The sequence below is a fragment of the Glossina fuscipes genome, unplaced genomic scaffold (genome assembly GCF_014805625.2).
Source record: "Glossina fuscipes isolate IAEA_lab_2018 unplaced genomic scaffold, Yale_Gfus_2 113, whole genome shotgun sequence".
Lineage (NCBI taxonomy): Eukaryota > Metazoa > Arthropoda > Insecta > Diptera > Glossinidae > Glossina > Glossina fuscipes.
The window spans coordinates 1258301-1285852 of NW_023998456.1; the positions used below are offsets into that span (position 1 = coordinate 1258301).

The 27552-nt window shown below is 34.3% G+C and overlaps 1 protein-coding gene across 3 annotated transcripts; it reads right to left on the reverse strand.

Moving 5' to 3' along the window:
• On the reverse strand, nucleotides 1–27552 carry LOC119639716. Of its 3 annotated transcripts, XM_038037324.1 has the most exons (8): nucleotides 26657–27552; nucleotides 26238–26506; nucleotides 13616–14181; nucleotides 9655–9756; nucleotides 9062–9182; nucleotides 4265–4441; nucleotides 2705–2818; nucleotides 1–210 (listed from the first exon to the last, which is right to left on the reverse strand). In XM_038037324.1, exons 2-8 carry the CDS (start codon nucleotides 26332–26334, stop codon nucleotides 92–94), a joined length of 1296 nt encoding a protein of 431 aa, XP_037893252.1. In that variant the 5' UTR covers nucleotides 26335–26506; nucleotides 26657–27552; the 3' UTR covers nucleotides 1–91. The 3 variants fall into 3 exon arrangements, with proteins under 3 accessions (XP_037893252.1, XP_037893253.1, XP_037893251.1); XM_038037325.1 differs by having other exon boundaries at nucleotides 9062–9170; nucleotides 26238–27552; XM_038037323.1 differs by having other exon boundaries at nucleotides 26238–27552.

The following is a 27552-nucleotide window of genomic DNA, read 5'->3' on the forward strand; positions in this document are numbered from 1 at the left end:
CAAAAAAAAAAAAAAAAAAACACTATTTACTTATTCTCTTTTGTAATAGTAATAACGCTTTAGTTGCGGTTTCACTTAAATTATACAGCAATTATACAATTTTCATATGAAATATTCTAAAACCGATGATAACGAAAAACGTCACAACATTTTGACAAGACTTTGTTGAGGATCCAACGTGACCATGATACATTGCTGCCGGATTATCACCTGCAAAAAATAAAAGAAGAAAAAAAAACACTATTTGTAACAATGGCAGTTGACGCAATTTGTAAAAACAAAAAAATTATATGCATTAATATTTTTCAAAGGTAAAAATCCCTGGATGACGGCAAGTGATTAAATAAAAAATTTTTTTTTTCTTACATCATAACGAAAAATTTTATCTCCCAAAGATAACACTACGTATTGTTGCATAAAATTAAATCAAGTTATATTAGAGATATCATCAGATTACATTGAAATGGAAGTCATTGCACTCATTTTGCCATTGTCAGACGCTACAACACTTGCGGTAAAGTGTTTAGTAGATTTGTTCCGGTGCATATAGCGCTCAAATGAAGGCAAATCTATTTCTCAATTCAATTGGTTTAGAATCATTATCTGATATGACTTAAGTTTACTTTTTTCTTCTATCTGTTGCCCGCCAAATTTCCGGTCCGTCTGCTCATCCATCCTCCCATCACGTGTCCGTCCATCGTAACGTCCGTCCGTCTGTCCGCCTATCTGTCTGTCTGTCTGTCTCTCTGCTATCTGTAAATAGTCGCGATTTATCAACTATTTTAGACATGTTTTGGCCCAAGGACGTACGCTGGCTATTTTTTTGACCGCGCCCATATAAAACTTTATTTTAGGAAATCATTTCATGTTGCAGAACATCTGAACGGAAGTCGCTGACTTCAAGTATCTCAACATACTAAATTAATGCGAAAAATGTCTATTACATAGACAAATTTTTTGAACCCCTTTCTATTTACGAAAAACAAGCCTTAATAATGGCGAAAAATAAAATTTTTATTAGTTTACCACATAAAAATTGACTTTGCCAACCTTGGACTACAGGGTTGTATTTTTTGAATCACAGGTCATATAAGAATTCTGATAAAAAATAAGTCTTTATATGGCAACCAAATTCTAGGTTTTGGTACCTTAGATAAAAAACAACAGGTTTTTGGAGCTTGAGGTCAATTCACGTTCTGACCTCTCTCGCATATAAGGGCTTAATTAAATGAAGAGTCATATTAAACGAACTGATGTAGGGTATTTAATAGTCGGCGTTTTCAGACTACAATATTTTTACTTGTTCTATATCGCATCAAAAATACGATACGCTAATCTGCCAGCCTGTTACAAATACCAATGCAGCTCGTAGATTTTAAAACCTGCACAGGTTTTCCATGCAAACGCGCCATTTTTGATTGCTTCGCTTATAGTTACATCAACATTTTTCTTTAAACTATGTTTTTTGTTTTAAAGTCTACTATAATATTTAGTCATTGAAAAATCGTCATGTTTTTTACCAGACTTAACGTTTGTCTAAAATAGCTTTTTGTACGCCAAGAGACGTTTACATAAACGTTCTAAGAAATGAAAAAAATAAACATAAAGTTATATTTGTCATGGTAGGGATTTTTTACATAAAATACCCGCCATTCATCAGTCGTTTACTCAGCTTGTGTTATATACCATGTCATATATATATGAAATTATAGTTTTACATAATTTTGCAGATTCCTGTTAGTAATTGCACGAAATGCAAGGCATACAGTGTTCTTTATTTATATAAAATATTTTCGGGAGTCTCAGTTCGACTTCTCTTTAAAACCCAAAAAGAGGCAAAAGGGGAAGCTGGCAATTTTTTGATAACTGTGGGCAAGCTCGCGCGTCCATATTATTGACATTCCAATTTCAACAGACGAAAGCGACAAAAAAAATGCTCTGTGCTAACTTTGCACTTCTGATGGCGGAAACGTGATATCAACCTACATATAGGCGCAAGCATAAGGCGTAGTAACAAAAACAATATATTATACAGCGTTAAATAATCGGCAATAGTTGGGCAATCGTCAAGGTCACGTTTCATGAATTCCGTTGAAAACACTTTAAGTCTTTTGCGGCTATCCGCAAAAACCGGTTTTCGGAATATCGCCATAAGAAAGTAGCCCCTTTCGGAACAGATCATAACTGTTCGATTGACACCAATGTTAATCAGAAAAAAGAATGCCAGGTAAATGCATGTGAGGACACATTCCTGAAGGCACTATGAAATACGAAGCGCAACCCGTAAGTCATAATCTCTCGTTTAGTCTAGTTTAGAATCTTTTCTTATCAAATATACGCGTCATGCCTTTCGCTAGATATAAAAATGCACAGGCTAATTGTGTCCTGCACCTTTACTCTCAAAGGGAATGAAAACACTACTACTTATTCTTTCTCTGTCACTATTGCTCTCAGTTGTAAAAGTACTTTTTATTGTTTGCAATTTACAAGCATCTCTGCATTTGTCTAAAGAATTTCTTTAAGACCAGGTTTAACTTTTATCCCATAGTCATTCTAAAACAATTATATAAAACGATGAATCATCCATAAACAATTTGAAATAAATCCAGGTAAATAGGTGAGATAAAGTGATATAAACGCAAAAAAAAAAAACAAACTTTGGCTCTCGATATAAACAACACAATAAAAAGGAATTGAATCTTACCTTTAAAGATGTGCACCAAAACACTAGCCGGTTGCGTATTGCTCGCTACGCAAGTATAATTTCCTGAATGCTCCCTTCGCGTTCTCGAAATCATTAACTCTGAAGATTGAAAATCTAAATTGCAAATGTATAAATTTTTATTAATAAATTTTTAAAAATTTAATAACAATTTCACTTAAATGAAAGCAAAGTAATATATATTTTTTACATTTTTTCCTCATAGAAAAATGTTAATATTGTATAAAAATAAATAGCATAAAGTAAGCAAACAATTACATTTGCCTTCGAGCTATTCATAGATACTCGCAAGCTGAGTTAAGTATGGGATGGCCGGGATGGCCGGGATGGTCACACGCAGGGTGAACATATCTCGTATACATACTTTATAGTTTTTGTAAAAGTCACATGACATAGCTCGCCCGCCGAAAAATTGGGAAAATATTTTCATAAACTTTTCCTTAAAGGAACACTAACGAAGTATTTTTTTTTTTTTTTTTAAGTGAAAATTCGTTCAAGCAACGCTAGGAATCTTTTTCTTTTCACAAACAAAAGCAAAAATACTCCACGGGCTCCGCACTCTAATATTAGAAGAATCGCATTGGCGATGATATATAGAGGTTGAATGGCAAGTGCGTGTGCAATTGTTTTTGCTTAAATTTTTTTTTTTTTTTTTATGTATATATTAATGATGGCCGAACTCGTTTAGAACTGTAATTTTTTGAATTGTGAACTCAGCGTATCATTGAGCGCAATACCATCTGTATTCCAGAACAAAGGAGTCAACATTTTTTTGAATGCCACTTAAAGAGGTTTGACTCTCGGCAACAAGCCACCAGGCAGCAATCTTTCGGAAGCTGAATTTGGTTGGAGGGTTAACATAATAGCCAATAAATAGGCCCGTTCATCCTATAGCCCTTTTTATTCTCTACATTACTTATGGTGCATATTGGGTATATTAAGTTTGTGCGAAGCTATGCAACATCCAGAAGAGCTTGCGAAAAACCATCCTCTAATACACCGATCGCTAAACTTAACTGTCTGTCTCCCGATCTTGTCTTCTTGTATTCAATGTCAAAGTCGCAATTTTTGAAATATCTTTAGGAAAATCGGTATGCTTTGTGGCGTAGTTTGGCCCAAGGATGAACGCTGCTGAGAATGGTCCGGATTAGACTACTTTTTCAAACATTTCTCATGGAACAACTTAGTTGGAAAAGCGTTACAATGCCTGCAGCATGGTGTAAGGCATTCAACGATGCAGCGCTCTTGCTTGTTCTTCTTTTGTTCAACAAGTAGCAATTTTGTTCACTTTTCGTTTAGTTCGATGTTAGCATTTGCTTAGAAACTTTTGCACAAGAGCAAAAATGTAATGAGCACAGTTGTTTGTTCACAACCGTTGTTTCATTCAATTTTTTCAATTTTTTGGAGGTATTCCACGCGCACATTGCTATTCAATCTATACGGAGTGAGATAATTTTGTTTGCCTTACAAGCAGAAGATTTCAAAAATGTTCCTGAAAAATTGTCTTTTTTTAAGATCGTTTGTCACGCTTCTAAAACTTACCTGGCTCTGTTGAAACATTTATACCACGATCGATATCATAATTAATCATGCGATTATCGTGATACCAAAAAATATATTCAGATATTTCCGTGTTCTGAACAACTCGACATAATAATCTTAATGTCGATCCCGGTGTGAGGTAGCGTATCGATGGTCCTGAAATTTCCGCACGAGCTTCTAAAAGAGAGATTATTTTTAAAAGAGTTAAATAACGTTTTACTCGTTTATTTCTTGCATTTAAGTACGCAGGATAGGGTGAGATGGACATTCTCTGCCAGCGTGAGTAGCAGAACCGATTTTTATTCGTGCTTGTTTGCTCGCCTTAATTTAAGTTACGATTGTAATCTCAAGTCGCTATCTGAATGTATCTCTCGAATGTCACTCTTTTCAGATCCGAACTCCGAAATGCTGTTCTTTCTCTTTATTATGCCCTACACCAGTTCATGTGCAAGAATATATTAAGTTTGTGGAGATGTACACCATACCCAAAAGAACTTGAAATGGATTAAGAAACACTTCCTGGATCCTAAGTTTATCTGCCTATGCACCTGTCCGTCTCTCTCTTGTATTCACACTGAGATAATATGATGAAATTTGGCACACTGACCCGTTCTGACTCAAGGAAAAACGCTATTGACAAGGGTTCCAATCGGACCAACTTTTCGACCAACCCCCATATGGCGCGTTATTTTGAACAGCTGTACTCTTTTGTGTGTGCGACAGCGAGAAGATGCTAGCTTTTCCATGTGTACACTATTCCATATTGCCTACGTTGACCTATTATTATACCAATCGATTAAGAATCACTTTCTTGATCGATCTAAGCTTGTCTGTCCGCCCGTCTGTCCGTTTGTCCATCCTGTTTTTTTTTTTTGGGTTCAATGGATGGGAGTTTTTGAGATATTTTGATGAAATTTGACATACCCATGTGCTTTAGCTCAAGAACGGACTTCATAAGTTTTCGAACCTTATATGAACAAACGTAATGAGCGCAATGGTGTAAGGTATTTAATGGTAGGCCGTTGCCGATTATAATGTTTTTATTTGTTTCTTTTTCTAACTTTTTTTTAAGGTTGTGGTTGTGGGTGACCAATTGTAACTTTACTACTGGTTATCGTTTGCTTTTTGCTATTTTAATTAAAAATAAAAATTTCCTTGTTTTTTTTTTATTATTTATTTATTTATTTCAATTTTTATTCTTTCCATTTTACTTTAATTTTTATATTTATTTTCAAGTATATTTTTTTATATCATTTTATGGTTTACATATGATATTATTATATGAATCAACATTACAAACCCTTTGCCAAATAACCCTTGAGCTGCTGTGATATGATCTGTCGGAAGTAAAATTAAATTTAAAAATAAAACCATGAAAAGTATATTAAATTTGCCAGAATTTCGTAACGAATATGCAGAAATATGCAGAAGACATCGCATATAGTATGCATATAATTCTTGAATTTATCTAGACAAAGTCGAAAATCAACGACAGACACAAACCAAGTCTCACACATTTATTCTTATCATTCTTAAGCGCCGAAGTTTGAAGCCCATCACAGTCGCCACATTTCTTCTAGTATTTTTCTTTCACTTTCTAAGTTACTCTGTCGAAATTGTAGAGTGTTTAGGTCAGAACTTTAAATCAAATCTTAAATTTTTGGGGTAACAAAAAACTGCGGGTGCATATCAAACATAGGAGAAATCGGATCAAGAATTGGGCCACACGTACATGTTGCGAAGTATGTAAATATATGTAACTTATACAACTGTCCAGAAAGTCCTTCCAATCGTGTAGAATTGTCTTTTAAAGTGTAGTGTGTCCCAAAATTTACACATGATTTGAATTTGCTGCCAAATTGTTTTCAGGGTTAGTAACAGTAAACACATTGCCCGAGAGAGCAATGCGTTTTCATTGTTGAGCAATATTTCAAAATTTAATGAAAGTTGCGCGCCTACAATTCGCAAATGTTTTGCAAAATATGATCGGAATACAGATTTAACTGAACCATGTTATTTAACAACACTGGATTTCTTTCTATGGGGTTTTATGAAGTCAAAGGTACATTCCAACTAGCAAAGAACCATTCATGCATTGCCCGATGTTCTATTCCATCCATAACCCTATCCTTGGGGCACCCTTTATAGGCACTAAACAATATGTATTGGAAAATATAGATTACCCTGTCCATATACCGATTGAATGCATTGCACAGCATTTTGCAAACTCTCAGACCGGACATATCGTACACCATTTGGTGGCGGTTACCAAAAGATCAAAATATCTTTTCTTTTGTTTTTGCTTTCCACAATCAGCTGTGAAATGACGCGGCCGTATATAAAAATATGATTTGATATACATCGCTTGTTCAGTATACGTGATCTGATATACAAGGTACATCTGACAAATGCAATTACGTTTTATGTTGCCACCCAATGTCGTGCACAACACCATAGTGGACACTAAAAAATTGAAAGTACAACACACTAAATGTTTTTAAAGAATTCGGTCGAATAAATTTTCTCAATTCAAGCAAGGAAAAAAAACATCTTGCACAAGTTTAAAAAAAGTGTAACATTAAAGCAAAATGCACCCATAAAAATGTTACAGGTTAACCTCATCTTCTATTAGGTAAATTAACACCCTGGACAGCTTCTCCTTGCTTTGAGGGATTTAAAAACGAATTTGAGCTTATGTTGATTTATGTTATAGTAGTGTTCACCTTGATACCGATAAAAGAAAATTTCAATTTTAGAAACTCGACTAAGAAACATACGAAACATACAAAGGCAAAGTTGTTACAGTAACAACAAAAAGAATTCGCAGTCGGCTTAGTGCGGATTTTACAATGCCCACTATGGAAGGTGCGTTCTCGAACACACACAAGTAATTTGAATCTCTTTATTTCTATTATTTCTGCTCCTGTTACTCCCAACTAGGCGTGCAACTATAAAAATAAAATACTCGTCTCCCCTCTCCCGCCGCAATTAACAATCATACCATCATACCATCATATCTCGTTAACTGAAAATTTGCGTTGAAACGAGGAAAACCTTCAGTAATTTATCACATTTATATCGTATATATATTTCATCGTCAATAAATGAATAAAATTACCAAACTTATACATGAGAGATATCATTCCCAATAAAGTGAACGCGTACAAATATTGTATTTTATGAATCGTAAATTGTGCTTTTGCTTATCATATGTTTAATCATTGTGCATAAGAGCGAAACAGTTGCAACCAAACTTTTTCTTTTGGAGAAAATCCCGGGAAAACGGGATGATGGGGATTTCCTTACAGACAGGAGAACTGTCATGTAAATTCCTCTACACACAGTGATTAAGAAATATTTATGATTTTTTATGCGTTACAAAGTTTTTAGACAGTGTTTCCAGCTCTCGAAGAAAACTGCATTCTTTCGAAACAACGCAAATTTGAAATCCCAAAAGGAAAAACAAAATTTCCCAAATAGATATTTTTAACGATAGCTTTAAGATAAAAAGACCTGCTAAGCAGCATTTTTTCAATTTTAATAATATGTTCCTTAATAGATTGCTTTAAATGCTGATAAAAGCCAAGTAATACTGTGACCAAAAAGTAAAACCCCATACTCAAGTTAAATTGTTCGGGTATATCGAATATAAGATTTTTTTTTTTTTAAATTGGTAGCACTGTGACAGATATCAGTTTTAAATTCCACCTCATAAATGCCATTGAACGTTCAGCATGAGTGGCCGAGTAGGTAAAAGCGGAGACTACCATGTCTGTGGTCTCGGGTTTCAAGTCTCAATGCGAAATAGTTTAGTTTGGGTCATAGTTAGAGTGAGTGCTCAAATCGGTTAAGGCATAAGACGGACCAATTGGCATACACTCACGAAGCTTGCGGCCACTTCTCTGCCCTCTTTCCCTACTTCTTTCCGATAGTCGTTGCATTGTGCGTACAGGGTTCACATTAAAAAAAAAAGGGTGCACTGAGTTTTTGTACGACACAAGAAGTATTTTTGCCGATTTCTACAATGTTTCTGACTATATATCAAGGAAACAACCGATCAATCGAGCAAATATGGTGGAAAAGATCAGCCAAGTTCGAAAAAACCGCGCCAAAGTCGCCCAAAAATTAAAGTGAAGTTAAAAAATTGTGTTCGATTATCGTGGTGTTGTGCTTTATAAATACCTTCCAACGGGCCCAACCGTTACTAAGGAATACTATTTGAGTTTGACGATTACTTCTAAGGCGACCAAATAAATTTGGGATAATAAAGAGATTTGCACAGAAACCAAGTTTTTTTGGCTCAGCAATAGATCTTCGATCATTTCAAAAACCTTTCAATCTTCTTCTTGCATATTCATATATAAGGCCTAGTCCGGGCGAGATTTCTAGCGATTTCGCAATCTTGCATATATTATTGACCGGCGATCTACCCATTCGGACACACTGGCATTTAAATTTGCACTTGCTTTTGTTCAGAAGCATTTAAAGATGAATGAGTAGGTCACCGTAATTAAAGCACGGCAAGAAAACAATGGCAATGGAAAATTTTCAAAATATATATAATCACTTTGAATTAACCGATAAGTATATCTGAACGATGCAAACAATGCAATAAACTTATATATCCTTATCTTTGTGAAGTATTGGGGATAAAATTTGTTTGCCAAAGTGAAGTGTAAATAAAGAGCAGAACATGTCTGGAAGTTTGCAGACATGATCTTGCATACATATCGTTAGCCATGAGTATGAGTCAATATTTAAGTGAAGCAATTCTTATATTAAATCAATAAAACTTACCGACAACATTCAAGTGTAGGAAAATCGATGTTGGTGGATGAGTTGATACTTGACATTCATAAATACCAGCATCACGTGATTGCACATATTTTATTTGCAGCGTCCAATCCTGTAACGCACACTTTGTTTTAACACAAATATTTATGGATTCGTTCAATCACTTATATATATATATATATATACAACTATATGCTAACATACGTTTTTAACACAATTTATGAACACGCACGACGACATAATAAAATAAACTATATATTCGCTTAAAGGAAAAAACTTGGTTAACCCCCGTCACCTCGTGTCAAACGCATAACGCATCAAATTATAATTTATAGCATATTTTTTAGAGCATCATGCGCATACATGACTGAGAAACGTGACGTATGAGTTATGTGCAAAATAGTAATAACGAAACTAAAAAGAAATCACTTGTATATTATGGTTTATGCGCAAAACACAATAGAAGAGGCCAGTGTGTGATCATAAGTTAGTTGCTGGTAAGTAATTGCATAATATCCGCCTTCTCCAAGAATCATTAACTTTAAAATACCTTTTCTAGATAACTTAAGACAAAAAGAAAATTGCTTTATTATTACCTCTGAATGCTTGAGATGTGTGGCACTAAATCGTTCATCACTGCTGTAGGTCGTTAATCCCACCGTTAACAGATGATAGTCCTTTTTCCTTATCCAAGAAACCTAAACAAAAATCAAAAAAAAAAAAAAAAAAAAGAAAAGTTATGTAAGAGGCACTTGGTTTATAACACTTCTGTCTAAAAAGTATTGAGCCCTTTTGTTCTAAATTCATTTTTCATATGCTAAAACTTTTGCTTTGCTTTTAGTTTACGCTATTCAACGTTCTGCTGTTCAATGGTGAATACAGACTGGTAGCAAAGCAGAGATGTTTATCGAATAACATGGCTATTTCAGCTTGAAACCATTTGCCAATAGAACGGAACCGTTCAGCCAAAAGGTCACATCGAAAAAGATAAGGTGTAATCCTTTCCTCTGCTAATAATGTAAATGTAATCTTTATTATAATTTTCATAGGCTCAACACTTTTTCGATGACGCACCCTCTACCCTGTCTACTTAACATCACAGCTATGCACATTTTGCGTAGATCTTTACCACCATAAATAAATCTATCTAAGCACACTAGTGAAGCAAATCAAAGTAGAAGAAAAAAAAATTATATCTACATAGCATATATATACATATATATATATATATATATGAAGAGGAAATAACATTGACTGCAGATTGAACCATTCACATAATTTGTGCTTGATTTCGAGAAATAAGATTGACATTAGCTGACAGTAAAGCTGAGTGAGAGTTCATTAGCAATCAAAAGTTACTAAAGACAATACGATTTACGATTGAATAGCGTGCACTTAATAACAAGGACTCCGTTAAATGCTTAGGCGGTTATACTTCCCGAACTGTTTTAAATGCATTACGTTACAACTTCCCAAAGGAGAAATTAAATAATGAAAAAAGTCTTTAAAAAAAACAAAAAAAAAAAATCTATTTGAGTATTAGTGCGTTTTCCTCTAAAAGCAATAAAATATTTTACTTCTTTAATGAACTTATGCTGTCAGTTAATTAAAGCGGATTAAAAACTTTTACTCGCAGTTGCATGTAACGACTTTTTGCACTTTTTCACAGAATGCCAATGTGCATAGCATAACATCCATTGACCTATCGATTAGTTTGGATCACCACAAAAATAGTTTAAAGATGCTAACGTAACCAAATTTCGTTCACGCCTTAAAAGTTAAATGTGCATACCGTCCATACACAGCTTTCATAACTAATTGCATATGAAAAAGCAATGAATGAGCCTTCTCTCACCCCCCTTTGTGGCTGTAGAAACAACAACTATATATGTCACTGTGTTATTGATGATTGGAAAAACTATTCGCAGAGAAGAGATTTTGACTTTTCAACCGCTTAATGGATGCATCATCGATATATGTCGCACTGATTTAATTATTTCGCGAATTTGAATTTTTCTTTCTGTTCCCTGACAAAGATGATGCACGTTAAACAAGAACAAAATGGTGAAGAATTAAATGCCCCCTCAATCATTACTCGAAATCGATCGATCCAACCTGACGAGCAGAAATTCCAATTCTTCAGACTGTCAAGGGTGCCTTGTAAGGTACAAAGGATTTTTTCAAAATAGTGTATTCTAGTGGCGCTGCGTAGGAAAGGCTGTCTGAACTTGAAGCATTCAGACATTTTGCCAAACACGCGTAAAAAGCAGAAGTGTAGACGGCAGCACGCTTTTTGCATCGGTGCAAACCTTTCGAACGATCTCCGAGTTGGCACAAATTTTTCTTTTATCCGCAAATCTCGACATGGAAGGGTTTTTGATTTAGTCGGCACTGTACTTAATTGTAATACTTACCGATTGGGCACACGCTCAAAACGGATGGGAAACAACACCTGATTGGCCAAATTAAAAAAAAAAGCAAGTGTAAAGAAGTAAGGAATCAGATATATTCGGCGCGTGATTGATGGTTAAAATACGATTTTTAGTTCAAATATATTGATTACAAGCTTCATTTTGCCAATTTCTCACTGTGTTTTTTATCACGGCTCAATATATTAATCTTTCAGAGATATTTAATAGTATTTTTATTCCCGCGCTTGATTCGACATCTTCAGTCACCTCTAATTTCGATTTCCAAATACGGCGGTCATCGTTCACATTTTAGCTGCTTCTTAGTTGCGGAAATAAACAATATATAAATAAAATCTGGCCAACATGAACATATTCTAGTAAAGAGCCGGCCAATGCTTAGATAAAAAAAAAGAAATCGCGTAAAAACGCTATCGATCGTCGATAGTTTTGAAGTTCTTGCGAATTGCACAGGTCAGAGGATTCAAGCAGCTTCGTATATAAACAAAGTTTTCTTGTACACGTTAATCACTGTCTTAAAAACTAGATACGTGGTGCATTGCAACTTCGCGTTCGCTCTGTTGGACTCGTCTTTAAACGTTCAATATTCTTTTTAACTTCTGTGCAAATGTTCTTCCACAAACAATGATTTTTTTTTTTTAATTTATATTAAAGGATTCACGTTGTGGATGGTCTCCACGCTTTTCATCCGTTAAAAGATGTTTTTTTTTTTTTTCTGTCAAGCAGATAAAAAGTAGACGGTGATAAAGGAGCTAATTCGACAAGTAATTGCTTAAATTGCAATTTTAAAACATCGGCAATTGATGCAACTGTTTTATGCAAACTTTGATCATCAATCAATTTATGCGAGGCAAAGGAGGGAAGGACCTTTCAAAGGTCTACATGTTCGACGAAAGTTCGTTTAAATTGCTTTTTGCGATTGACCTTTTATAATTTCACCGAAAGCTTTCACGGAAGCTTGAATTATCATAAATCAATCAGTGGATGACGCATGTACAATGTGCTATTTTGAAAAAGTCTTGCTTACTTTAGAACTTTACCTTCGCTATAGAGCACATTCTCTGAGTGATTGCTAATAATCAAAATAAAAAAAAAACAAGTAAGAAAGTTATATTCGACTGGGACTTATAAAAAGGGAGTGCATAAAATTTATCTTCCACCTCTTAATTCGCTGGAAGATATTGTTCAGCAAGAGTCAATAAACTATGTCGTGACGTCCATCGCAATTAATTTAGAATCGACATGCTTGGCTTGTCGCATTGTACTCTACAAGTCCTTTTATTTAGTACCCATATGCACGGTACTTTTAAGAAGAAATTAAACCACCACGTCGTGGTATCCACCATTTTTTTCCTAGAATTAACATATTTTTAGGCAGATAATATAACTTCATTGAGCATCGTGGCGGGCTTATCTTACGATTAATAAGCACACAATCCCGAAAAAGTGAAAAACAAAACTTGAATCGCTTCGCCATGGACGACTTTTTTCATTTTTCCACATAACGACTAGAATCAGCCTTCTATCTTCTATAATTTTCAGCCATGATCAAAAATCCATAAATTTGTGTTTAGAAAAATGCAGTTGCGTTATGCGGACTTGTTCTCTGCCCTCTTTGGCCCATATTCAACACCAAACTGCGCGCAAAAACATCCACTATTTCTGCCAAATTTGACGTCGATGTTTTCATTTTTGCGATCATGATAATGTCAACAATTCACAAAACTCAGACACACAGAGGGACGCTAATCAAGAGTGCCTATACTTTATCGGGTCTCTGAAACTTCCCTTTGGATGTTGCAAACATTATGCTTACAAAATCAATATAACCCCATCCTTCGGTGATAGGCATAAGAACGCACTTTGTATTGCAAGAACAGACGAAAAAACGACTGCCTGCGGTGCCGCCTACATCCCTGCACACCAGTATGAACGTAAATTTTTCATCCAATATTTAGTTGGGAGTATGGGCATAATATTAAATTATGTAAAATGAGATATCAAAGCAATCCTCTTAGGCGACCTTCTTTTTATTGGCTTGAATGGTCATTCGAATGTTTTCATTGGTTTTTCCCCCTTAAGAATAAAAAGTGCCTTTAAATAAAATTCGTATTTAATTTTCACTTACCACACCGTCTCCAATATGATGTACTGTGCATGGTATATGGGCAGCGGCACCAATTTGTGTTGTTACCACTGTTGAATTTTCGGTACCAAAATGCATGGGTTCATTAAAAATGATATCATTAGAATCTTCGGCCGATGAATTCACATCAATCCTTTCTTGAACACTTGGCAATCCTATTCCTATCACTTTATGGGCTACAATATGTGTACTTCTAGTCAATATACGATTGTTTGATCTTTGAGTTTCAATAATTTGTTTTGATTGTTTGCTATCATCCATCGTTGAAGAATCAAAGCTTGTTATGCTGCTTGCACTGTTTGGTTGAAACGGTTGTTCGTATTCAGACTGAGGGAGGTGATGTAGTTGCTCTTGTTGCAACGATACTGGAAGACTGGTTGTATATGTCGATATTCGATGATGACCTCTGGGCAATGTAGACACTAATGCCATTGAACTGGGAAAATTTGCCGTAAAACGTTCGTCAGGTATCATTATCATGTCTTTCTTTACGTTCCAACTCATCTCTTCATTTTTCTTGGCATCTAAGCGAACATAAGATGAATATCCTTAAAAAGAGAAAACGAAATAAAAAAAAACATAATTAATTGGGTGTTTACTTGCAATTAAGCAATTATAATTGCTTTAAAAGTCAGGATAGTAAAAGATATAAGATCAAATAAAAAAAATTGGCGAAGAAGAAACTTCGCGCATTTACTTTTATTAAATTCGTTAAATTTTAAACACTTAACTTATCACTTAAAACGTCCGTTAAGCTCGCAAAAACAGTTCATTGACCAATAGGTAGCCGAAGGTTATTTGCACACCCTAAAGTCATCAAAAGTAGATTAGCATCCTTTAAAGCCTTAATTTGATCAACATTATTAGAAGCTGACCAACCAGACCGAGAATCGTTCTTACGAATATTTTTCTTGCAAATACTCGCTTGTCATGTGTGACGTTTTTGAAAACATAAAAGTGAACTGAATAGAAGATGGAATATTTTGCTTTATTAAGATCAGAATATAATAAATCTTTCCCTAGGTCAAAGACCTTGAGTAATATTTTCTTAAAATCTTGACACGTATTGTACCATAAATCAATTGGTTGCCGAATTTCCAAAAAGAAAAACATTTGAGGAAATATCAAAGTTACGCTTATATCCAGCATACTTGTACTAGCGTATAAAAGCAGAATGTTTCCGGAAACCAAAGTCAATCTTCATGCTGACAAGGCTAGGCAAGCCATTGTAAATATAAGTTTCAGTAAACAAGTTGTTAATATATCTTCCTAAGAATTTTAAATAAAGTCTATGCTCAGTAGTGGCAACTTAATTTCGGGGAGGTTCGGGCGGCTGCAATATATTTCTAAGAAAAATATTTGAAAATAGTTTACAAATATTGTTACCGTTTAGTAATCCAATTGAAAATTTGAAAACATGAATCGGATTTACGTCGTGACATCTTTATTTTAGTCTTTTCTCACGTATCCAATTCAGCAATTGTTCACAATTATCTAAAAATTTTATTAAAAAACCAAAGCGTGTCGTTCAAACGTGTTTTAGGCGGGTTACCGTCAATTTGCATTTCTTGTACTCGTTCCGGCAAAAGCAGCGACGAAACATTTTTATAAATTTTGTAATCTTGTTCTTTTTTTTTTTTTTTGCTTCTTCCTCCCACTTGCCTTTTTTCGTAACTTTTTCTCTTCCCTTCCGTTGATTTCTTCTTTCCGTGATAATGTCTATAAAACGAAAAGTAGTGCACCATACCAGAGAGGACGGTTGAAGATTCAAATTTATCTGCCAGTGGTTTACAAAGTACTTCTCGCACGAATTGAAAGAATGAAGTGTCGATTTAAAGAGATCGCAGCTTGGCGTATCACTGGCGAAAGAATCTTGTAATTTAAAGTCAATCTTGTTGAAGAGCGTCTTTAATAAAATATTTTTGACAACAGCACAATGAATTTGAGAATTTCTATTAAAAACGTGCTTGAAAATAGCAAAGAAATGCGCGCGATATGTAGCAAGCAGCTTGTAGTTGTTACTTCTTACTTATCAATATTTCATTTATTACCATAGCTGCACAAAAAAGAATGTTTATTTTCTTGTATGTTTACTAACTCAACTAGAACAGCTGCTCTGCCAATCATCTCGTCTTCATTTACGTTTTCTTTTTTTTTTTTTTTTGTTACTTTTCTCTTCATTGTATTTTTCACTATCTATTTGTATACGATGCATATATATGCGCTTTTCAAAATTTCTGCACGTTTTTAGCTTAGTAAATGCAATGAAGGAATGAAGCATCAAAGGAATGCAATAAATGCGTTGATAAAATGTAAAAAGTATTGAATTAATGCATTTAATAAAGCCATCAATCAATAACAATTATATTGAGATTGCTTTTGGTAGTGTGGTCAACATTAACATAATTTAATATAATTTCTACTTAAAATTATGTGCTTATCATCTTTATAGGTTCGCATCCACTCATTCATACATTCAAAGATGTTTTATGTATATATATATATATATACATTTATATTCTTATATAAAACTTTTGAATTACTTATGCAGCACGGTTTCATTTTATTGCTTCGTAAATTTCACGCAACAACAACACACAGAACAAAACAGACAAAAAAAAGAAAGGGGATTTTCTTATTCGTTAAACAGCTATGCTGGTATGCTTCTCGTAAAACTCAAAAGTGTAAAATTCTTTATATCGGAAATGCGATTTCTTTATATATGCTGTACGATGATTTATTTTACCAGAAAACATTTTTTTACATGCAAACGCGCAATGAATGGTAAATGTACTCATGTACGTAAACATACGATTACATAATATAAAGTATGTATGCAAGTGTTTTGGGTGTGCGTGTGTATGTTGTGTGTGTATGTGTATGTAAATAAATTACTGTCTTGTTTGTTATAAAGTAATAAAAGCACGTTTGCTTTAGTCGAATTTGGTTGAGCCATTAATTTCAGGATAATATTTTTACATACTAAATCCATTTTCCACGTTCAAGATGTCTGAGTCTCTTCCACTTTCTCTATATGTATTACTATTACTCAGATAGGCGTTAGATTATAAGTCGATCCAATCATCATCTGAATTCTTCTATCCCGTCGTTCTGCCTATCTGCCTTCTTTTCATTTACTATTATAATCGAGACTACAAATAATCAGGGAAGTGCAATATGATCTATAAACTCTCGAAATTTAAAATGAAAATGATTTGATTTTGAAGATATATTCATGCTAAAGCGAAGAGAGTTTCTTATTACCAAACGACAGAATTGATCGTAATGGCGGTTCTTGCAAAAAACATTTTAAAAAAATCGGAAAAAATGTAAACAAGAGAGTTGGCAACTCCTATATTAGAACAACGGGTAAACAGCGAGCATTGAATTGCGAACCGTAGAGTTAAGATTAAGGAATTGTTTTATAAATGCAATAAATTGATTTAAAAAATTTTATTTTAAATTTTCTTTTTAATAGCAAAGTAACACTCAAGAAAAGCTTAAACTTTTCTGCGACATATAATATGCCTTTGGAAGAGGTATTCAAACAGGGCCTTGCGGTATTCTGCTTTAGCGTAATCCATTCATTTAGATGTTACAAGCGACATGGCAATCATACTTGCCGTCAGCTCAATCAAAAATATAAGAAACACAGGCATTTCGACTTATCTAACACTGCTCATAATCATAACATAGCTGTCTCATTGCATAACAGATAAGAAGCGAGACGATCGAATTCAATTGGGGTCGGGTTCAGTACCTAGCATATTAGACCGTAGCTTAAATGCTGCAATGCTGTAACGAAGGCACGACCAGAAAGCAATTGCAGTGAATGCTCGATAGGTAGAGGTACACACCTACAAAGTTGCCGCCACTTTCTATTGCTTCTTGCATGCTTTTTTCTCCCTGACTGTTCATTTCCGTGTACTGTCCATTTCATTGTAATTCAACCATAAGTTCCTATACTACAGTGGTCTAAGTGCCTGTCTGACGTTACGGACGAAATCCAGACTCTTCCATTGTTTTAGAAAACCGAGGTATCGTCACTGAAATAATTGTACGTTGTAAAGAGAATAACAAATTAATTTGGACGCATTTTTCGATTGAGACATAAGGACACCTGCAGGATTAGCCGAGTAGAATGGCGACTACCAAGTCAATGTCCTCGGTTCCATACCCGAACGGCGGTGGAATTAACTTTGATCGTAGATTGTGTAATGAATGCTCAGTCGGCAAAAGCGTAACACCCATCGATTGGGCACATCCACTAACCTTCGGCTACGCCCGTCCTCTCTCCTTCTCTTGCCTTCTTTCTGGTCGTCGCCGCCTTACACAGATAAGGAACATTCCCTGAGTGATTGACAGACACTTTAAATAGAAAATGGCTTACAAAACTTTAATGATACGACACACGGTTACAAACGACATAATGAATTCAGTATGTCGGCAACAAATTTCGCATTTACTAGAAAAAGATTCATTTAAGTGATTTCACACGCAAATGTTGAAATAAAAGTAAGTGAAAATCATTTAACATTTTCTCTTCTGCGAAAAGTAGTGCTTGTAAAATGACTACAGAATGAATTCCTTTTAAATTTATGGCATTATATTCACCTGAAGAATAAATAAATGAGAACACAGTTTACGCGGAATATCTAAGATGACAGAATAATATCCCTTATCTTTGAAGAACATGTGTTTTGAAAACATTCATAGACGAATATTATACAACTTAACACGTCTTCTTTAAAGTACATTAAGAAACTTAATAGGAAAAATCTATCCTTATGTACGAGGGCAAAGGTTCTTCTTCCAGTATACTTTTGCACAGATACAGATCATATATGTAATAAAAAGAAAACATATGTACATAAAAACTGATTCCCATAGAAGAGCATGAAAAAAAGTGCTATCTTTCTTCTTTTTTCTTTTTAACGGTAAAAGATGTCAACATGAGCTTTCTTTTAATTTAGTTATTGACGCATGCATTTTTATCTAAAAATGGTCTACGCAACATCAATTTTTGTAACTTTTCCATGTAAACGTGCTCTACACTCATCAAAAACACGGATAATCTAGGTGAATCACATCATTGAGAGTTCATGATTGATTGGAGTAAGCCAATGATTCCCAATAGAGTTATGTGATTTGATCGCTGTGGCATGCTTACATAAGCCATTTTGGAGATTACACGATCATTAAACGTTTCCCCCAATAAACCGATTTTCTCACGTAAGGTATGACATGTTGCTGAATCCGCATATTATCCACACCAAAATCATGGAACTTTTGCCCCAACGAATCAATTATCATGTTTCTCTAGCATTCTCCATTGATAACGGTAAACTCATTTTCTTGTTAAAAAATGACAATTTCAGCCCACCAACCATGCCCAAAATTTGTTTTTAGAAACATCAAAGTTCTTTAGGAACATCAGAGAGGTCTCCTTTACACCAAAGAGGTAATAATTCCTATTTATAGAAGTCATTGTAATCCCTTATCCACGAAGCATAACCGTGGCTTCATTCCTTTCGTAAAGAGTTTTAACAATTTCAAAATGCTATATGACTATGCATGGTAGTGCCAAACAATGTTCAAACAATGTCTTGAAAAAAAAATTGATCCAAATCTCGGTCAGAAATAGCGTTTTTTTACTTTTCTTTTCGAAGCCATAAAATGGATGCCCCTGCGTTAGGAAACTAATTGAAGCAAATAAAGATTTTCAATCCGTACATGTCGCTGCAATAGAGTAAAGGTCCATTGTGCAGCTAAGGACATAAAGGAAAGCTCCCGAATAAGGAAGGAAAGATGACATCCAGCGCGTAAGGAGATTAAGAGAAATTGCCTGATCACGAAAACAAAAAACAAAGTGAAATCGAACGAGTAAGAATCCAAACGTGTACCACATCATCGTGAGTTGCTTTAGCAGCAGCAGAGTCGTAAGTAAAGCATTTGCTAAAACCGAGTTAGTTAAATCGTGATGTTCGATGAGGGAAATATCAAAACGAAAAATTTAATGCTTGGAAAGCAAAGCCCTGTTGAAATTAAGTTCTTGTAACTGTGTCAACAATTTTTTCTAATTTTGTAACTAAGTTCTACGCTACTGGGAATGTGCAAACCGGTGATGCGTACTTAATTTAAAGGACAGCACATAAGCAAAAAGCAATATTGCATAACTACGTGTATGTATGTTTGTAGGGAAAAGTTTATGATTGCTGTCGTAGAAACATCGGTTCGTTTTTTTCCTTTTCCTTTTTTTTTTTTTTTGTCTTTTGGTCGACTAACAAGCGATTGCTTGAAGCATTTATCTATATCTTGCTATAAGAAGGAAAATTTGCCTCCTGCCGTCCTTTTTGCTCTTCTTTGAAATTGTCTTCCATACATTTCTTCGTGTTCGATACATCATTGACCACTTAACGCCATCTCTATTGTAAACTAAAATAAATGACATGAATTATGCGCAAGTAAGGTAAAAGAAAATGTTTTAACAATTTCGTTTATTTTATTTTACTTTACTTTAGATTGTAAAAATAATGAAAGCTGCCTCCTGTACATACAAGCACTTGGCCATAATATGAAAACTTTTCCTCTAAAGATTTTTTTTAGAGAGAAAAGTTTACAAACACCAACACTATTCCCTTCCTGCCATTTTCCTTACGTAATTCTGCAGTAAAACCAATGCCTTGCGTACGTCAGAAATATTTCCGAGAAAATTGATACAATATATACCTGTAAGCACTAAAAGCATTCGCTTTATAAGCAATTTCAATAAGTTGTAAACAAAATATTTAGGTTAATTTACCCTGATTTTATAGCGCTTTCAACTTAAAACACACTTTTCCCTTCATTTGTCGGTTTGGCGTTTTACGTCCATTCAAATATTATTAGCGTAAAGAAGTTGCTATAATTAATTTTTACCTCCTTTACCGGATGAATGAGGTCAACTTATTCTATCATTAGGTTTGTAACATACACAATACAATAAGAGCTATAGAAGCCGTAAAGTATACAATGGATAAATAATCTCAATAATATTATCAAGGTTACTTACGGCCTAAACAAAATGATGGCTTGATGGCGTTTTCCAGCGTCTTAAGTTCCCTCTCCTTCGCTCTAGTTGGGTAACAGGAAACCCTTTGCAGATAAGTAAAATGAGGTACACGCTTAAGAGGGACCTCATAAAAATATCTGAATGGGATCAGGCAAATAAGGCAAGCTTTGACGTTGCCAAACTCAAAGCAGTCTCCTACAGCGCAAGAAGAGCTATAAACAATCGCTAACATTTTGATGGCGTTAATAAGGAAGAATCGGTTAACCTTGATGTCCTAGACATGAAAACACAAAACCTTTTTTGTTCGACAGAACATATGTTCAAAGTGGCGGTCGGTGGCTGAGCGGGCGGAAGTAGACAAAAAAAAAAATGTATTCAACTTTAATTCCCACCCTTTAAAAAGCAATCAAACATCAATCATTCATGCCGCAAATATATAGAGACTAACTGAAGAGATATTATTATAGAAATTTTGAAGGCGCATATAAATCAGCACAGCCCTTACATTCATAATCAAACCCGATAGATTATTAGTTTAAGCTCGACTTTAAGCTAGAGACCATTTCCGCAAGTGAAAAGATTCAAAAGAGGGAACCTTTTTTGTATGCATTATTACTATTAAACTGTTAGTTACATTGGAAATCAATATGAAAATTATTGTAAATATTTGTCTGAAGATTGCAAACATCTTCGATAAAATTGCCGAAATAAAAACGCCTTGAGTGGTACTCAAGACTTTTGTTTGTTCATTTTTACATACATTGCGTCCTATTTTCAATTTGTTTTCCGTACTAAACTACCTTCAGCAGGTATATTATGTTTATCACAAGTTATCACAAGTTTTCAAAGCGTAGAAATATGCAACGACGATCTTGTATACAATCTACTCGGAATTGATTTAGCTATCAATCTCTAAAAATAATAACATAATTTAATGATAAGATGAGAGATAATAAGGTTTGTAAAGAATAGGTTGAGGGTTTCCTTTCTAATTTTTTTTTTTTTTTTTTTTTTTTGTTTCTTTGTTAGGTTATGTTGAAATGTCAAAGTAAATCTCAATGAAAATCAATCAATCAAATAAGCAAAAAACAAAAAGAATTTGCTTACCCTTTAAAACTGGCCGGCAAGTGACTGTTGGGCTTGTGTGTTTTTTACTGACAGTTAAAATCAATTAATTTCCATTTCCCTTTTTTTTTTTGAAGTTATGTCGTAACATTGTTTTTAACATTTTAACCTTTTACAATTTATCGGATGAACGTTTACAAGCTTTAATATATGTGAAAATTTTTGCAGTTTTTATTAAAATTCGCATTAATGTGTTTTTTTTTTTGCGATGTACAACAAATAAAAAGAAATCGTTGCAACCGAAACATACAATGGTTATAATGGTTACTTCAGTGCGACTCTCTAGAGGTTTAACTGAAGTAAATAAATGTTGCATGGCTGACCGCCGCCAAAAATGCTTAGACCCAAATTGAAAACAATTTACAGGGGCGTTCTCGTACTAGTGGGATGTCTAAGCAGAAAGCCTGAAGCAAATATTGCAGGCGTACGGGAAATTTTGGCGCAGACGTGTATAAAATGGATTTGTCTAGCAGTCGCCGCCAATAGATAGCAGTTTTTAGAGTTGAACATGAAAAATAAAAAGTTTGCTTTGTCGACCTTGAGTTCCTTTGCAATTAAGTTACGATTATAAAACCCTGCAATTTCGGTTTTGATATTAAATTTCACCTAACCGTGCATCTAGCATGACTTGGATAACACCCTGTGAGTTAGCCAGAGTGAGTTAGTTTCTTTGCTGAAATGCCAATTTATTCTTTTAGGTCAAGTTCGATTAGAATTTGTCTCCACAACGCTGTCATTTCTCTACACCATCGCTTCTAATATTCATTTCAGTTTGTTGTAGATTTACACGATATCTTTTAGTCAATTATCATAACTGACAACACGCGTTACTAATCCTTTTGAGAGTATTAATTGTTACTATCCGCGGGCGGAGGTCAGCACACATGCGCTCAGGTCAAAAGCTAAGGTCGAAAGAAATTGAATAATCGCAATATCCTTTCCGAAGCCGGCGGCGTTGCCAGCCGCTTAGCCGAATTCACGTGAAGACATTTCTAAACGTACTTAACTTACTCTTAAACATATTCTCAAGCAACAATGTGGTACTAGAGGAGAAATGGCTTTGAAGTGACAAATATTTAAAGCCTTCAACAAATGGTTTCAACAAGACCTGCTGCAACTTCAGCTAGCACCTAGTGCACCTAGATTTCATTAGGCATGTGCTACTCTTCAAATATGCCGTCTTAAGTAAGCCTAGGGTGGGTTATCCTTTGAGTGTATACTTTCGCTGCCATAGCTATATTTATCGCCTCCCATATCCTCCCATATGGGGCCGTGCTAATATGCAAATTTATACGAGAAAATGCTTACGCTTACCAAGTAAGTTACCACTACATATTTACTAATATATAATTTTTATTTTTTTTTATAAGATGCGAATGCAAATAGGGCTCAATGAAAGATTCGTTTCACACCGAACATAATTTTTTTTGTTATGCTTGCTTTTACAAAATGGGATTTCTTTTTCCTTTTACAATTTAAAATGATGTAGTAAAAAACCAACATCTGATGGGTTGTTCTTGGCAGTGGTTGTGACGCAAATACATTTTTGTATGTTATGAGCAAATGCTTTCTTGCAGTTATTGAAATGAAAAGAAAAGCAATAAAATTAAATACTTTTAAGATTTTAATTAAATTTTTTTCATTTTTTACATGACAGTATATGATTTTATTATATTCACTCTTTCTTTGAGCGAAACGAAGAAGAAATATTGTACCATTCGGATCAATGGAACACTTAAGGCGAAAAATCAACTTAACAAAATTGTTTTTCCACATAAGAGGCAGGAAAAAGTACTTGTGAAAGTTCAAAAGCCATAAACGCATTTATACCCACAATCATGGTTTGTATTCATGCATATATATATATATATATATATATACACACACAAATGAAAGCTTTAAACAATTATATATGTAAAGATCTCCGTGCGAATGCATCTATTCCTTGTGCTATTAACAATTATACTCGGTCTCATGAAATTGATATTCAAACTATTTGCACTGGAATGAGTGTACGACTTGATTTGGAAATTCAAGGCACTTGTGTGTACGTATAATAACAAACAAGTTCTTGGCAGCAGGTTGGGGAATATCTTCATTTCTATATCGCTTTGATTTCAGTTTTCAAATCCTTGTCGACGTCTAGTGAAAATTGCCAGTGTGGCATCATATGTACGCTTCGCATAAGAGAATTCAAAATTTATTCCATTCTTTTGTTATTTTAATCATTAAAATCTATTCATAAGAAAATTTATAAACAAGAAAGATATATGAAATGATGGATTTCCTTCTTTTCTTTTAAGTTAGTTTCCAAAAATATTGCATATACAAGCAAATATATAAATAAACACATTTTTGAATATATTTAAATAATCATAAAACCATGAAATAATATTCAAATAGAAGAGAGAATATGTTATTTCACGCTTTATGACACTTCTCGAGGCACTATAATAACGATGATTTTCTTCTTCTTCAGCTACATTCACGCAAGGTCACCATGGATTATTTATTGAGATCAATGGTTGATCCTATTCCTTAGACAAACAGCTAACGACATTGTCGACCAATAAAGTTAATTTAGATAATTTTGGAAAAAAGACGAGTTCACAAGACTCTTTCGACACATTTCGCCGAAGACCTATCCCGAAAGATAGTGTGAATGCTCTTGTTGGGAATGGCTTAAGATCGATAGGTTTTCAACATACAGTGCTTCCATCTCCAAATCAGAATTTTTAGCGAAAGGAATGCTTTATAAAGTACCTCACGGCCTCCTGAATACACATTTTCTTCACATAAAGGCAAAGTGAACTTTCATATCGACGTGCAATCATCCATGCAGCATCACATACATCTTTGCCCTTTCCGCCATTTTCAATGTAAGATCGTTTGCAACTTGACTTTTTTTCACTCAGGGCAGTCACATCTGTTGTTGGTTTGCGGACTTGCAAGAGAAAAAGAGGGCAACCCAACTTTCTTTCAGAGAATACCGTAATTTAAAGTGAGACATGCAGTGGCCTCACCTACCGTAGCGTAGCATGTTTTTCTCAGCTTTTACAATTTTACTTAAAGGCCTATCATGGCATACCACTCTATCTCAGCTTCACACTCTCCGCCATCTATCGCAAGTTCTTTTTGAGAAAATATCCCGTGTTGGAGTCAAACAGTGCGCCGTATTTGCTTTCGTTTTTTTTAGTAAATACTCTAAATCTGTATTTTACTGAACTTATCCCGACTTTCCAACTCCGCATATTACTTGCAGATATATCCAAGAATCATCTGCTCCAGTGGTATGTCTTTTCATAACTACCAACAAATCTCATTTCGACGTCGAGAGACAGAGCGGAGAAAAGTACGCATTGTCACGTATTTGGTTTCACTTGAATCCCAGGGGACAATTTTGAGAGACATATTATATAGCCTGTTGCACATACCTTCACCCCAGTAGTTATTACTTTTCATTTGCATTGAATGGAACGTCGAGCCAACGTGTGTCAAATAAAGCTCAGCTTTATCAACTTTTAACTTCTTCTAGTTGATCGATCTTATAATCATTATGACAGATTTAATATAACTTCTTTCCATACCCATCACTATAAGATGGAGGCATGCTCATTTTGTTTATTCCCATAACGTATGTAACGCTCAAAAGGAAGCTTAAGAGACGCTATAAAGTATATATATTCTTGATCAGCGTGAAATTCTAGGTTGATTTGGCCATGTCTGTCCGCCTGTGTGGTGTGTGTTGTTTGCGCTCTTCTGGTCGCAAAAATGAAGATATCAACTTTGAATTTGATAGAACATTGGAAGTTCTTGCACGCCGATTGGTGTTGAAGACGGGCCAAAATGGTCAGAGCAGAAGCCCGAAATTGAGCGTAAATTAAACGTAGATCCGGTTTTTTTACCAAAAGTTGCTGGACTTTTGCTTGTTAATAAGGTAAAAAAGCTGAAATTTTCCACGTTCACTTTACGAAACACTATGCTCTTTACATCCAACAATGGGAGAAATCGACCATGCCCACCCAAAGTTACGAGTAATTGAATTTGAGATCTTTTGCTTATTTATCATAAGGCAAACAAGACAGAATGTTTAAAACTATTTTGTGCAATCTTTAAATGAAGATATATCATCTGCCGAAAAATGGAATACGGTGGACACCGCCATTATTGTTTGCCTAGTAATACCCGCGATATGGGTATCAAATAAAAGAACTTGGACAGTGGAATGCGGAAAGCATAGTGGGTATGGGTATGCGAGATTCGGTCCCCGCCGAATAAAACTTTCTTATTTGCTTCTATTGTTAAAGCAAAAAGGAAACAAAAAGAAAGAGTAAAAACGAAAACATGAGAATTAAAACTTAATTGATGCTTCAATCAAAGTCAAAAATAAAAGATAAATTGTTGTGATTTTTAATTGCATTCACTTACCACTGTCGAAGCTCATCAAACTGAATACAATCAGTAGTGACGTACGAAAGAGGTTATGTAAAATTCCTTGAAACTGAATGCGAGCATTTAGATGCATGTTGATGATGGTAATATTCTGATATTTTTATTAATTATGAATATAGATTTAGTTGTCTTGGATTAAGAGTTTTGCTTCTAATCAATTATCCAGGCATGATGAGAAACATTTTCGATTATTTTTCGTATTTCATACGGCGCCAATAATTAAGTTAAAAGCTAATGCGCAAGCACTTGAGAATAATTTATTGATATTTTAATAGCTTACGCTCGTATGCACATACATAGAGAACACAGAGACACAAACACATACACACACACACATACACACACGCATATATAAAACATAAATTGGAATTATCCGCTTAGGCATATGGATTTACCTACGTATTCTCATCTCTTATTTGCACTAACATTTTGAATTTATTTAGATTTTAGATCAAGTTTATATCGCTTTTTTCTTTTTTTTTTTATTTGAATAAAAAGTTATTTGTGATTTTATTTTTGTTTAGTTTCACACATGCGACAAACAAAGCAGCAATTTCGCGTACGATATAATTAAAATTGCATTTTTATAGAATAAATACAGAGAGAGAGAGTCGTCATAGCATAAAAACAGCCAACAGATTAGTTTGAGATATCTATCCCTAGGCGCACGTAATTATTCTATGTCACTTTGGCTTTAATATGTTTTTCTTCTTTTTTTTTTTTTTTTGTTTTTATTTATTATTACGATTCATTTAATCAATTCTATGTTCATTCTATGTCCCACATAAGTAATAATAGAACAGAATTTTTATCATTGATCGAACACCCGCAGATTATGTCTCGCTTTTCATTTACATAGCACTTCCATGCAGATATCATATATATGTATAAAATTCTTCTTTAAACCTATTGTTAAGTAGATGTTTACCGAAATATTTAAACTTGACATTACTTGGCTTTTATGCATTCATTTATTACATCTGAACGAATATTTGCTGCTGTTACGAAATCTTTTACGTTTACATAAACCATTATTATATTGCCCTTATATATATAATATATATAGTGCAAAAAGCGTTACAAACAAACAAAATTTTACAAACATAAAAACATGCCCAAACACCACCGCCGTTAAATTTACACATGTATATGTTATGCTGTAGGCAGAGATTTTGAACATATGTAAAAGTAAAAGGCAAGAAAAATTGCTTTCAAGATGAATATATTTGTAGCCATCCTACGAAATGAAAGCATATTATGTTTATGATCTAACTTATAACATATGGATACA